Source organism: Melitaea cinxia, chromosome 4 (genome assembly GCF_905220565.1).
Source record: "Melitaea cinxia chromosome 4, ilMelCinx1.1, whole genome shotgun sequence".
In the NCBI taxonomy this organism is placed as follows: Eukaryota; Metazoa; Arthropoda; class Insecta; order Lepidoptera; family Nymphalidae; genus Melitaea; species Melitaea cinxia.
Genome location: NC_059397.1, coordinates 7525092 through 7540003, shown reverse-complemented (window position 1 = coordinate 7540003; position 14912 = coordinate 7525092). Strand labels below are relative to the sequence as shown.

At 32.0% G+C, this 14912-nt stretch overlaps 4 protein-coding genes across 6 annotated transcripts; 2 read left to right on the top strand and 2 right to left on the bottom strand.

Annotated features, from left to right (window-relative positions):
- Positions 1-331: 331 nt before the first annotated feature.
- LOC123670087 (nuclear pore complex protein Nup50) lies at positions 332-2805 on the top strand. Its single transcript, XM_045603597.1, has 3 exons — positions 332-439; positions 679-873; positions 974-2805. Exons 2-3 carry the CDS (start codon positions 706-708, stop codon positions 2501-2503), a joined length of 1698 nt encoding a protein of 565 aa, XP_045459553.1. The 5' UTR covers positions 332-439; positions 679-705; the 3' UTR covers positions 2504-2805.
- A 768-nt stretch (positions 2806-3573) lies between these two features.
- Positions 3574-5760, bottom strand: LOC123670534 (protein lin-9 homolog). 3 transcript variants are annotated; one of them, XM_045604023.1, is made up of 2 exons: positions 5642-5760; positions 3574-5311 (listed from the first exon to the last, which is right to left on the bottom strand). In XM_045604023.1, exons 1-2 carry the CDS (start codon positions 5658-5660, stop codon positions 3615-3617), a joined length of 1716 nt encoding a protein of 571 aa, XP_045459979.1. In that variant the 5' UTR covers positions 5661-5760; the 3' UTR covers positions 3574-3614. The 3 variants fall into 3 exon arrangements, with proteins under 3 accessions (XP_045459979.1, XP_045459981.1, XP_045459980.1); XM_045604025.1 differs by having other exon boundaries at positions 5637-5751; XM_045604024.1 differs by lacking the exon at positions 5642-5760 and adding an exon at positions 5598-5638.
- A 2380-nt stretch (positions 5761-8140) lies between these two features.
- On the top strand, positions 8141-10067 carry LOC123670533. The gene is made up of 3 exons (XM_045604022.1): positions 8141-8377; positions 8850-9026; positions 9795-10067. The coding sequence occupies exons 1-3, from the start codon at positions 8269-8271 to the stop codon at positions 10001-10003; spliced, it is 495 nt and encodes a 164-aa protein (XP_045459978.1). The 5' UTR covers positions 8141-8268; the 3' UTR covers positions 10004-10067.
- Positions 10068-10460: 393 nt separating this feature from the next.
- Positions 10461-14207, bottom strand: LOC123670273. The gene is made up of 5 exons (XM_045603780.1): positions 14148-14207; positions 12807-13014; positions 12316-12435; positions 11184-11339; positions 10461-10800 (listed from the first exon to the last, which is right to left on the bottom strand). Exons 1-5 carry the CDS (start codon positions 14205-14207, stop codon positions 10595-10597), a joined length of 750 nt encoding a protein of 249 aa, XP_045459736.1. The 3' UTR covers positions 10461-10594.
- Positions 14208-14912: the final 705 nt, after the last annotated feature.

Below are 14912 nucleotides of genomic sequence, written 5' to 3'. Positions count from 1 at the left end.
ATGTATGTAACTGAAGTCGCAATAATCCAAAATCTAAATCAGCGCAGGAACAATAAGCAGTGTTTATTTTTATTTAGTCTACAAAATGCTTGCCTTTTACTCAAAATGATTGTTGTTTAAAAATTTATCCTCAATACGGAAATAGGCAAAGGACTATAATCCATACAAAATGCCTCAAAATAATTGCTTTTGTCCCGACACTCGATTTTTTTTATACAATCGACAAAGAGCATAATTACAATTTACAACAATACAACCACAATCCACACAATCGAGATGTCAAATTAATACACTTAACGAATAAATCGTTATACGGTTTTACTTCACATCTCTAAATGTTAAAGCAGCATTTTTGCACGTACCTCTCAATACTACTCTGCGTTGTAATTTCGCCAAATAATTTTAATGGCAGTTCAGTTTTCAAGTTATTTATAAGCAGGTATCAACCAGTACTGAATAATTCTTAAGAATTTTACAGTTACTTGGTTAAAAACTACAATTATGTACAACCTCAGTTAAATTACATATGGCTCGCATTTATTTCTATTTTCTAAATAATCTGGCTTAATTTACAGAAAAGTTTAAATTATTACAAAGATTTGTGATTGGATCGTTTATTCCTCAAATTATGACATATTTAACATTTTATACATATGCTTTGTGATTTCATATGATTAGTTTAGGGGTGCACCGGTAATCTTAAAAATGTCGGTGAAAAGACAGGCAACGACGCAATTAAATCATGAAAATTGGGACCAGGACGACCCAGTAGACGAAGAGGAAACAGGTGGTTTTAAAATGGCTTCGAAAGAAGTTCTGGAGAAACGGGTTATACGAACCGCTAAAAGACGATCACAAGTTACTACCGACGAGGTATGACTATTATGGTTCTTTAAATTTGTCACAAACTAATTATAATTAATTGATCGTCACATAAAGTTGCTTTATCATTGACAGATATTTTTATTTACAGACAAAAAGAAGTGTTTTTAGTGGCTTTGGTGGTATTAATAAGACTCAACCATCGTCCTTTGATTTTCTTGCCAAATTAACTAATAGCAGCAATGCTAATAACATACTTACTTCTAAAAGTGAGACCTCGGCAGAAACAAACTTTACTAAACCTGCAATAAGTTCTCCGAGCAGTAGAATTGACAGTATATCTGGAACATCAACACCCTTAGCAAAGTCAACATTTGGTAAATCAACAGGGGAATCCTCTATATTTGGAGGCAGTGCAGTGCAAGGCACAACTAGTTCAGTATTTTCACAGTCAGTTTTTACCGCTTCCAAGTCAACCAATGAAAGTCCGTTTAAAATTCAATCAACTACAAGTCCAGTCTTTAATACTGATACAGCATCAAAATCAAATACCAGTAATGATAACCCAGCTACTCCTATATCTTCAAACGTTTTTGGAGCATCATCTGCAACTGCAAAGAGTGAAAAATCTTTGTTTTCTACTACAAGTAATAATGCCTCATCTGAAAAACCACAGATTGTTTCATCTTCCCAGGCCAGTGATAAATCAACTGATAAAACTGATACTCAGGATGATAAAAAGTTAGTATACTACAACAAATTGAAAGGCCTAAATGAAAGTGTGTCAGCCTGGATAAAGAAACATGTTGAAGAGACACCTTTGTGCATTTTAACACCTATATTTAGGGATTACGAGAAATATCTTAAGGAAATTCAAGATGAATATGAAAAAAGTAAAGAAAAAACTAAAACTGAATCCACTTTTGATAATAAACAAAGTACTGCAGGTGCCACTTCTTCACCATGGTCTACTAACATAAGTTCCTCAACATTTCAAACATCGACAAATATGTTTACAAATAATAAAAACAATGCAACTTCACCAGAAAAAAATCCAGATTTATCAAAGGGTTTGGGCTCTACTAGTGCATCAACAAATAATTTTTCAACTACAAGTCCACCAAGCAGTGGGTTTTCATTTGGTATAAAACCATCAACTACAAATAACTCCCCCTTTGCCAGTAGTAATACTGCAACAACAAATGGTAATAGTAGTGCACCTTTCTCATTTGGTATTGGAAAGCCATTCAGTTTTAACTCAAATGTTCAGAAAAATGAGGAACCACCAAAAGAAGGGCAAGAAAATGAGGATGAACCACCAAAAGTTGAATATACACCAATTGTAGAGGAAAATAGTGTGTATGACAAAAAATGTAAAATATTTGTAAAGAAAGATGGCAATTTTATTGATAAAGGTGTTGGTACACTCTACATAAAAAAAATAGAAGAGAGTGGGAAACATCAACTACTAGTTCGAGCAAATACTGCTTTAGGAAATGTATTATTAAATTTGATATTGGGTTCATCAATACCCACTCAACGTATGGGTAAAAACAATGTAATGATGGTTTGTATCCCTACTCCAGATTCAAAACCCCCACCAACATCCATTCTTATACGAGTCAAAACATCAGAAGAAGCAGATGAGTTACTGGAAACGTTAAACAAATATAAGGCTTAAATAGTTTTAAAAGTGTAAATGTCTGATTATAAAAAGTTACATTAGAAACATTTATTATTTGTATTTGATTTTAAAATGCAATTTTGCGTGTAAATATTTAGTAATACAATGTTTAAATTTACATTCCTGTGAAATCATATTTTTTAAAGGATGCACTTCATTTTGATTATTATCATACTGTTTTACTTTACATATTTGCCCAAATGCAAGTAATTTAATATTTTTTTTTAAACATATTTTCACATTTTACTAGTGAAAGCTATGTTAATAACATGATATCTGAAAATAAATAGTAAAACATCTAATTTATTTTATTAATAGAATCCTACTTTAGCCAATACTTATGTTTAGGCTTCTTATTAATCTAATTATTACATTAATTTGTTACAATCGGGTTACAAATATCGTACCTATTAAGAATATAATAAGAGAATTTTAAAATTGTACAAATAAATTTCAAATATAAACAAATATATCTTGAAAGTACATATAGAATATCTATTGTAAACACTATCTGCATATATAAATAAGAATGTTTGTCTGTATGTCCTTCATAGAATCATAAACTATACATTTGATCATGTCATGATCTTCAGCAAAGTGTTGATTGTACATGAACCCACAAAGGTTTTCGAGTTGGTATGACCAAACAATAATAATAATATAAAAAGCGTAGCAACGCGCGCAGGGTACAGCTAGTAATGCTATAAATAAATCAATGATTAGGGACCAATAAAAGTGTAAAAATGTATGTTGAGATTTTATTAAAAATCAATTACACATTTTCTAACAACTTTCTAAAATTTTATTACATCCTTCATAGAAGTGATAGGACATTCAAGTTTAAAATTAAAATTTAAGGTGAACAATAAAAATAAGCTAAAATATTTGACTATGTTATTTAAGCTTAATTTTATTCATTTTATGTGTGTATGACAATTTAAATATATTAAAATGATGAAATTTTAACGAAAACCATAAATATTACATACATAATCGTATTTATCTCAATATTATAAATTTTATTTAACATTAAGCACATGTTTATAAATTCATAAAGCAATAACAAGTTATAATTGAATCATTTTTTATTTCAGCTACATTTGTAGTTTTATGTGCCTGCCACGTAACTACTAGATATCATTTGACCTAGGCCCATCTGAATTCTTTGCATGTGAAGTTCTACATTATTCTGAAATAGTCTTTGATATTGAGGCTCTAACTTCATTTTAATTTGGTCCATTGTTCCTTGTAAAACACTCAATTCATAAGCATTTTGGTCAGAATCTGAAAGACTTTTAACCTGAAACATTAAAGCTGTAAGATCTGTTATAAGATCTAAAACATTTGATTCTTTAACAGATCCATTATTATTCTTTTCTACTAGAGCAGAAGCTTCTTCCCGGCATTTTTCTCGAAGATGTGATGGTGCTAACATTGCGGCTAAACTGGGACCTGGTGCAATTTGCTGACAGTGCACTTGGATTTCATTTATATATTCTTGCAAATCCATATTCATTCTCTCAAGATCGATAACTGTTGCTGCATATTTTCTTTCAAAATCCTCAGGCATCTTTTGTCCAAACGATTTTCTTTTTTCTGCTTCACAGTTAAACTCTTTCAATTTATTAATTTTACTCCTTTTAGCCTGCAATATCTTATTTAATTTCACAATTAATTCCAGAAGTTGATAAGGATAATTACCTGTGTTTGAATCAAAATGTTTTGCTAACTCGCTACACCCAATCATAGGATCACCTTGGCTATTACTTTTGTTGGGTGCAGATGGCTGATAAAGATTGAATATTTCTTGCATTACATAGCGTGGTCTAAATTTTTGGGTTATACTAGACAGACATATAGTGTCTGGTGGCTCGTTAGATAAAACTTCATAGTCTGGAACAGAATGTGTTCCTAGTTTTGGCCTTTCAAAGGTTATTCTATATGTATTATTTGATGTATCAACTGCATCAATGCAACCTGTAAACAAACCATCTTGAGGCTTGCGTAACCTTGCTGTAACTTTAGTTCCTACAACTAACTGCATAGGTATTTCGTTAGGTAAATCTTTAACACATATATCAGCAGTTTTTCTTTGCTGAATATATCTAATCAATTTCCTTTTTCTTTCTAATTCTTTGCGCTCTTCAGCAAAAAATGCTTGAGAGCAACGCCGTGGTTTACCCATCATCCGCCGTATTTTAGCCCATTGAACTTGAGTTAGTTTTTTATTAGTCAACTGTGGAAATGATTCTTTAAGACAAATCATAAAATCATTCTCACCATCAAAGAGAGCCTTGTCAATGTTACTATAAAAATATTCAAAACATACCCATTTGTGAGCTTTTGGTAACTTTAATAAATTTCTTAGTCTCATGCCTATTCGCTGACCACTCTTACGATCTGGTGATTGATGATTCACCTTCTCTTCAATTTTTTCAATAGTTTTTGGTGTCTTCATTGGAGATTTCTGCTTTTTACCACTAGACTGTTTGTTTGGGGTTTTTGCTAATATTTTTGGTGTTCTTTTAGGGGATTGCCTAGGTGGTGAAGTATTCACAAAATCATCAACAAATATAAATCTATTTTTCTTTCTTATTCGGGCAGGCATCCCTCTGGCATTTAATTTTTGAACAGGCTCACTTGGTGCTGGTTTTGGCGGCAATTTTGTGCCAACTCTGTGAAGTCCCAACGCAGCGGGTCCGAACGCAGGAGGTTCTTCATCTTCTTCGGGTAAATCGGCATCCATTGGCTCATCTTTAATTCTGTATTGAAATTTGCTTGAATTTTTTTCATCGTTTTGAATATCTGGAGATAAAAAATAAATATTTTACTAATACGCTGTGCAATATTGTCAGATTTGTTTAATATGAGTTTAGGAGTTAAAAAAGTCAAGTGACTAACAAGTATTCACTATCAAATTGAAAATAAATATTAAAAATAAAGTGACAATTCGTCTACAAATTTGAATTTTTTCAAATTTTGAACTTCCATGTTCATCATGCATTTTAAAGTAGACGACTCTAGACGGCTTAAAAAGATCTAACGGCAATAAAAAAATTTAGAGACTTTTATTTTGATATTAAACGCTTACCAAAAACAAAGAATTATTATATTTAAAAACATAAACAAACTTACTTTGCAATTTATCCGCCATGTTGATGTCGTAAATTTGATTCAATTTGAAGATTGAGAGCGCCAAGTTTAACAAATGACAATGCAAGTCTTTACATTATGGTACTACAAGATTTCACTTTCACAAATAATAGAAATTATAAATTGCTTGTAGGTGATTACAATTTTTCCTTCGAAATTATTTAAAGAATGTTATAATAACGTTATTTTTTTTTAAGTGATAACTAAATAACGAAATACGTTTTCAAACTAGAAATTTAATTTTGTTATAATTTAAAGTTCAGAAGAATAGGAAAAATTAATTGCTAAATAAAACTAGCAGCCATGCCCAGCCGTGGGATATTACAGGTACAGGCTGAAACGTAAGCGTGAAGCGGAACTCATTAAAACGTACGTTATATAATATTATCAGTTTATTTGATAAATTATAAAATATTTGTAATCATGCTCATTTTGATTTGATACGAGGTTAAAGAATATACTGATATAATAAAGGGGTGAAAAACAAATATTTGTACGCAGTGTAGAGGGGAGAAGAACAATCTTTAAATATTAGAAAGTTTCCGTCGAAATGCAATAAATTGGGGTGGCGCCAGATTATCATCAGGGTAAATCTTTAAGTTCACGTTGTCTATAATTGCTCACTTTATATCATATATTTGGTGATATTATTATTAGCACCATTTCGGTCAAATTTGAACTATATGTGCTACATTCATACCATACCCTTTGTCTGTCTTCTGTCTGACCAGCGCGATTGTGGTAGGTTTTTGAACTGTTATTTATAGCATAGAGCACTGTCAACTTTTCTCCCATATAACATTATACTTCTCCCTTCTACAGTCCATACCCATAAGGCATAACTCATCAAGGTAAATAAAAAGGGTCGCGTAAGGGTTGCCTGTGTGGTTACGGCAATAAAGAACTTAGCTACCCTATATCTTCCTGTGAGTGTTGTAAGAGGCCACTAAGGGATAACACAGTTCCACTACCACCTTCGAACTTAAAAAGCCGACCGATGGTGAACTAAATTATATAGTATCTCGCGCCGGCTTCGCACGGGTATTTAAGAAAAATTTCAAATTTCTTTTTGTTTCCTAATTTTTTTGAAAATGTAATATAACCTATGTCACCCGCGGGTAGTGTAGCTTCCCGACAGTGAGAGAATTTTTCAAAAATATATCATGAGCAGGCAGTCGAACGATGCGGTATCTCAAGGAAAGAACGCTGGCTCGCCAAGATTTGAATGTTTCGCTGTTAATTACTTCTAACGACGATATCTCAAAAACTATTCATCTGATTGATATAGTGTTTAGTTATAAAAAGAGAAGTTAGATCACGTGGCCAATAAAGAAAATCTGTGGCAGTGTGGCTTGACTTATTGGGCGTGTAATAAATCGAATAAAAATACTCAAGACTTGGCCTAAAGGTCTATACCAGGCCATAAATTCAAAAAAAAAACTTATTGGGTGTGTTCCACTAAATGGCCGCGCATGGATTGGAGTAAAACGTTAATGCAATATGGATTCGCGTAGTGGAACGCACTATTTCCCGATAAAAAATATGAAAATATTAATAATTGATTATTGAGTTAATATAATAGCTCATTATTTCTTTGGGGTGCCATCAGCGCGTGTCATGCGCAGTCGATATGTATAAATAAAAATATTCAATACTGCCATTTTTAAGCCAAAAATGGATTTTATTTTTGAGTGCTGGCGTTGTAGCACCCAATTTTGATTTTGATTTTTCTCAAAAACGAGGACACGCGCAAACTAATTAATTAATTTATTGATCCTTTTTTTCATAAATTTTAACGCGCAAACGATTAAGTAAAACTAAATTATCATAAATTATAAATTCATAATTCTGGGTGCCAACTTCATGAACCTGTATCTGCTTCGTTTAAATTTTTTGCTAACCCTATACATTATTCTCTATGATGCCTTTTCTTTTTTCTAGTTAAGCTCGATTCGTGAATGAGTACAACCTGTATTTGATTCAAACTCTTTATGAATAAGAAAATATTCGTAACTTTAGTAAAATATAATATACTAATTTTTAAGTCTGACAAAAACGTTGCCGTTTCATCACCTAATGAACGCGGCCTAAATGAACACTCAAAATATTTTTATAAATACCTGTAATATTTTATATTTTTTGAAGTCGAGGTGAGATTTTAGACTATCCCACCCCCTCGGTTTAAATATAATTTGGTGAGATTTCATTGGACCCCTTTCCCCGCCATTCTGAGCTTACGTAATTAATGGCTGTCCCCTAATAAACATTGATCTTTAATTGATTTATAGTGTTTTCTTTGTTCATCTTATTGTTTTATCGTTATAATCAAGAGAACAATATCATGCTTCTTCGTTGTAACACAACGGCGAAAAAATGTAATAGATTTTTAGTCTCATCTGGTAGAATTTAGTAGTTTTTAACCTCTACAAGCAGTAGATTCGTTAAATGAAATCTGGTCACACTGCTAATCCGTGCAATTCAGTTTGATAATTTGTTGTCAATTGTCATTTGTGATTTGTTGTGGTCGTCGTGGATTTGTTGTTTAAAGTTGTACATAACGTGTGACGTATGCCTTCTACGAAAATGAAAAGTTTTGAAAAGTTATATTAATGTTTAAAATGTTAATAGCTAAAGTAGTGTTCACATCTGGTAGCAAAATGTTTTATAAAACGTTGTTTCTTTTTTTTATCGTAGCAGTGTTGATTGAAGAAGTTAGTTGTAAGTTTTAAGTAGTTCTTTGACACGGATATATTTTCAAGGTAAAGTGAGAGTAGAGTTGAATGCGAAATTTTATACTGTCTTGACTCACATTACCTTAAAAAAATAAAAGATTCTTTTTACTCTTATATTTTTTATATGAAGTCTGATTACACTAACTTGTCATAAACGTTATTTTACTTTCTCTACAAGTGAAAAATAATATCTACAGGTAAGGCTTTAGATTAACAACCGTCGAATTATCTAAGCTCAAAATTTGACCGTTTATCGGCTTAATTTCGTTACAAAAGAAAACCCTAACCTATCTAAGCTCAAAATTTGAGCGCTTAGCAGCATAATTTTGTTACAAAAAAAATTCTAACCTATCTAACTTCGATATGACGGTTCTTAATCTAAAGGCTAGCCATATCTACATTTTTAAGTTTTAAAAATTATTTACTTTGCTTACAAAAAAAAAAAACATTTATTTTAGGTTTACACAAGCGATGTATTAAATGTAGGTCAAGAGGAGAATTGGGGTCCTGTGGAGACCCTTTTCCATTTAATGTGACTGAGCCAGAAGTAGAAGCAGGCATTCATGTGGTTGCTTGTCCCTCTGGATGGTGTGGAAAAATGATTGAAGGAACTACTGGAGCCTTTAGAACTGATGGTAAGATCTCAATAAAATTTTGAGTTTCCCTAACTTATATGAGTACCTAAAGTAATTTTCACGAATAGAATTGTTAAAGATATATTTAATCAAATAATTTGTGGGTAATTTGAATTGAAATTAAGAATCGTTTGGCATGAATTTAAGGGTGAAACGGTGTGAGGGGAATGGGGGAGTCCGACTCAATCCCCTCATACCACTCACAAAAAAAAGAAATCCCATAGACCTAACCTCAAAATTAGACTGTTCATCGGCATAATTTCGTCCCGTGCTGTCTCCGCCGCTATGGAAGCCCTTCGCTTTTGCGTCAAGGAACAAACTTTTTTTGTAAAAGTTTTGGTATATACACACGACATTATTTAAAATAGGAAATCATAAATTCAAAAAACTAGTACAGTTTGATTACATTTTTATTTTTATTGGTATTAATAATAAAATGTGTGCATTGTGTTGATAAAAAAATCTTTTCAAATATTTCTTCTTCAATGCAAACTATTATGGTGATTGTTTTTAACAACAAAGTAGATCTGGCAGTTGTAAAACTTAGGTTTGAAAATTTTTAACATTTGTATTTTATTCTTTGACGGTTTGCAGGAAACTGGACATATAATATAAAAAAAAAACCTTATGTCCACTTTCCTGCAAACCGTCAAAGAATACTTATAATAAATGGACACAACGATAAATAATTTGTATTTTACTTGCAAACACTTTAAAAATTATATATATATATATATATATTTAATTTTAACTAATCTGAAACTACAGATTACGGGGCAGCAACACAGAGAATGTGCCTTCAAAGATCACCGAGTGATGATGAAGAAAGATGTGCCTATACAATGTGGAATCATAGAAAAGTCTACATGTGTTTCTGTAATGGAGATCTTTGCAACTCATCTTACAAAATATCAACACCACCTCTACTCCTTTTTTCTATTTTAGTTACTTTATCTAAGTACTTATGTACGTACTAGCAATAATATCTTATAACTTTTGATCAGGTTATTTAACTTGTGATATAAAAGTATTTCTACAGTTTACTTTTTTTTTGTAATTCATATCTTTCTGTTTACATTTATATTAGATTTTGATGATTGTTTCTGGCGCGAGCTTGGGGAGGCCTATGTCCAGCAGTGGACTGCAATAGGCTGAGCTGACTGACTGACTGACTGACTGACTGACTTGGAAATGTCAGATTTATGTATATATTAATAGATTCAATTAGGAAAGATGTGATTCAAGCAATATGAATGTTCCGTCCGTTTAATGTGATATTAATGTTTTGTTAATTGTATCATCAAAACTTACGTAATAACTGTTGTTTAGTATGCTCTTAAAAATATAGTATTTAAAGTTTTATCTTTGGCTATTAAGTAACTAATGTATATAATAATTAGATCTGGTCAAATTAATGCTCAAATAAAATAACAATTAAAGTTGAGGTATTTTTTATATATTTTTATAAATGCATGTATAGTAGATAATTATAAGAATGAGTATTTTATAATACAGTGTATAAAAGTATACAAATATACAATTAAAGATATTATTTTCTTTTATTTGTACTAAGGTCTGTTATATGGCCACGTTTTTCTTATGCTTGCGATTCGGTGAGGCTTCAGATTGTTTTTTATTCGAAGTTCTTGATTGGCGATTAGTGAATTAATATGAGGAATGTCGTGAAAGTACAGGTGGCCGTGACGCGTAGACTTCGCAACTGCTGCGATGGCTTCAGAGCCCTCCAGGAGATATGGATCTTCATTATTCGAATCTGTAAATACATAAGCCCAAGTTATTAAAGTATTTCAAATTTTTGTCACAAAACAAAAATGTATTAATAGGAAAATATCAAATTTCTGTTAACACTTTTTCGAAATTTTAAATATGATAAAAACGCGGTTAGAGTAATATAATTCCGGTTTCAATTAGGTACTATAGTCTATTCGCTAAGTAAAACTTAGTCAACCAAAATACCGTGTTGACGTGTTCATATTGATCAGTTGAAGTTCTTCCGACAGTAGTCAAAGTAAATTACATAATTTAGAAAAACGTAAATAAAATGAGGATTTAGATTTTTTTTTAATTAATAGCATCTGATTAACAGCAATTAAACTGTTGGAGAAAATAAGGTATTAAAAACAAAACATTTCTTACCATCAGCCTTTGTCAGACTTTCTTTATCAGATCTCCGTAAAGTGCCATAATTTAGAGGAATCAGAGGTGGTAAAAATAATCCAATTGGCCATAAAGATTCCGGATCCGGCGAATCCACTTTATACGGTGACGGCGGCAGTACTTGTATAGTAACACCTTTGTAACAATAGTAGGAATATTATTAAAATAATTATATAACACTGTATTAGTATTCAGTAGGCGTAATAGTAGGTATATTACAGGTACATTAATTTATTTATGTTAAATACATATAGGTATAGTTAAATGAACTATTACATAAGTTGCAGCATAAAAAAAACAGAACAATAATAGAGAAAATCATTAAATAAATTAATAAGTTAATTACGTTAACGTACGTTTATACGTGTAAACGAAAGGTCGCCAACTCATAAGTTTACTGATTAAAAATCTTTAAAAATACTAGAACTAGATCAATAAATTTAAATTTTGACATAGTGTTAAAATTAAGAGCATAGGGCTTTGCTGAAAAAAAAAAAAAAAAAATTAGAATACCTCATGTACGGAAATAGTTTTGTAAAATGTGGTCTTGGTTAATGGAGTGTTGAAGTTTTTATAGAACTTCGCTACGTAATTTTGGATTAGAAGTGTGAAAATTAGTGTTTAGGCTCTGTTGATGACAATTTTATTAGAACCCTTTTTTTTCAATTTTGGAATTACATGTTTTTGGAGTTAGAATGGAAATGAAAGTTTGTATAGAATGCGGTTGCAAATATTTGTGGCTTTGAGACAGAATAAAGTTATATATGATTACCAAATTATACCCATTGTAGCCTAGTATTTGTAACTGCTATATCTAACTTGTTAGGTAAATTAATATTTATATATTTTATTTCTACTATTTTAATCTTCAAGTAGTCACAAAATTGTACTAAGTAATATTATTAATCTGAAAAGTTTGTTTATTTGTTAAAGGCGCTAATCTCAAGAAATACTAGTTCAAAATGAAAATTATTTTTGTGTTGGATAGTAGATTTTTCGAGGAAGACTAGGCTATTTTTTCCTATAGTTTATAATAAAATGTGTAATAATAACATGAAGTCATATCTTAGTAAAAAAGAAACAACGAAAATAATGAGAAACCAGTTCTTACCCATATAGTCGTTTAGATGGTAAGGAGTGCCTACACTATGACCTTGTGGCAGTTCTTCAGCCTGGAATGGTATCGTTGGTTTCTGTCGGGGGTAGCCGCCATGCGTTTGTGATATTGGTCCTGTAAATATTCATTTTAATAGTAATAACATAACTGAACTTGAATGCATTAATTATTATAGGTTCTATAGATAGTCCTGTATATTGGTCCATATACGAGTAATATATATAAGAGCTACTAATATCGGTCAAAAATAATCGATACATTTTTGTAACGCTTGGCATTTTGGATACTCATAATTCTTTTTCATTTATGACATAAAAGCAATGAACATAAATAGTGAATTTTATTTTATTAAATACGATAGGTGTACTGAAACAAAAGTTTAGAAAAATAATGCTCTACGATTTTATTTAGATTCTACAATAAAATGCAAATACGTGGATACTCTTGATAAACAATATCTAGCAATATAATGTGAAAACACTTACTTCGCAATCTCTTTAATGATGGGTTCTGATGACGCTGGTAGACCCGTCGTTCCAACACTGGTATCGGGTCGCCGACCCCGTGAGTGAAACTGCGTGCGGGCGAGTTGAAGCTAACATGTGACGCGAATTGTGTCCCCGAACCACCACGCGTTAATTGAATCGTGTACAGGACTAACACGTAAGCAATTTTAGATAGATTTTGGAGATTCTGAAAAAAAATATTTAGAAAAGCAGTTACATAATGTTGTATTGTATGAAATCTTAATAATGAAGTAAAAAAAATTAGGTTCAATTACAAGCAAAAGCGTCTTATTTCCTTAGTGACCTTACCAATTTCACTAATTTGTTGTAATCGAATTACATGGTATAAATGTATATTAGGTATAATTTCTATTGGGCATGCGCGTTTACTTTGTGCATTTATTTGTTGGTATATAATAATGTTGATCGCTCTGGTGTAGTTTGTAATGGATATATGTGTTTATATGAATATTTATTACCGGTCTAGTCGGTCATTGTGGGTCTCCTACCATGCATCGGAGAGCGCGTTAAGCTGTCGGTCCCGGGTTGTTATCATGTACACCTGATAGCGATCGGTCCGCTGCCTGCGTGGTTTGCCTCTTATTTGGAGAGAAGGTCTCAACTAGTGACAGTCGGTGGTTACGAGTCATAAATGTATTACGCCGAATTAGGTAAACCTCAAGGTACACACCTGGGCACCATACTTTTCTCGTTATTTATTAACGATATCTCTCTCGTCATCAAACATAGCACCATATCACTTTTCGCAGATGATTTAAAAATATATAGAAATGTTTCATCCCATATAGATGCAACACTTTTTCAGAGTGATCTAACAATTTGAGTATGTGGTGCCTTACTAATAGAATGATATTGAACCCTCAAAAGTGCTTCCACATTAATTTTACGAGAAAGAAAGTACCATACTTTTCTAGTTACAAGTTGGGTCCCACAACACTAAAAGAAGTTAACGAAATTCGAGATCTCGGCATCACGTTAGACTCTAAGCTCCGCTATAGCTCTCACGTTGATGACATCGTAAGGAAGTCTGCGCAAACTTAGGGATTCATTAAGCGCAACAGTAAAGGTTTTTATTATAGCACCAAAATACTATTTTTTAACAGCACGGTGCGAAGTCGTCTGGAATATGCCAGCTCAATTTGGAACCCCCTCTTAGTACACTCGGAAAGAATTGAGAATATCCAGAGATCCTTCGCTCAACATCTTGCGTATATGTGCAACGGTATCTCTCACAGGAACCCTTACAACCAGCGCCTAGCCTTCTTTAAAATGCCTGAAACTCGAAGAACAGTCCATGACCTCCTCCTTTTCCACAGACTGGTTAGCGGGCGGACCGGCTGTTGCGATTCGCTGTTGCATTTTTCTGCCAATGTTCCGTTCAACTTGCCTCGTCGTCCAATTACTAGGCTTTTTCGTGGCTCCTTCTCCAGAACTGATTTGGGCACACAGACTTCGATTACAAAAATGGGTAATGAGTATAACGTAGTATGCGGCGCCATCGCATCACCAACATCGACATTTTTCACGACACATATAACTGTTATAAAACTAAAATATTACAACATTATAACATTAAACCTTAGATTAATATTTTATCTCAGACTCAATTCGGTCCAATTGGTATTCCGAGTTTATTATTGTTATTTTTGTGTTTATTTGTTCTATTGTTTGAATTGTTTTGCATTTCTTTGTTCATTTACATATAATCAATTGTTCAAAATTATTAATTCTTAAAAAAATATTTATTAATTGTTTCAATATTAACAAAATTTTAATCAATTGTACAAAATAATTAATTGTTAAAAAAATATTTAAAAAATAATATAATAATTATCTGACTTGCTTTGACATGTGAATGCCTACAAAGGTGTACACATCAGAGTTAATAAGCATTTTCTATTGCAAAACTGTTATCATGTGTGTACTGCTGGTGTCCTATTTAAATAAATAAAAACAATAAATAGCGATCGTTACTCATAGTAGGCAATATATCCGCCAACCTGCAGTAGAGCAGCGTGGTGGATTAAGCTCTGACCCATTTTCTATTTAGAGATACAAGCCCAG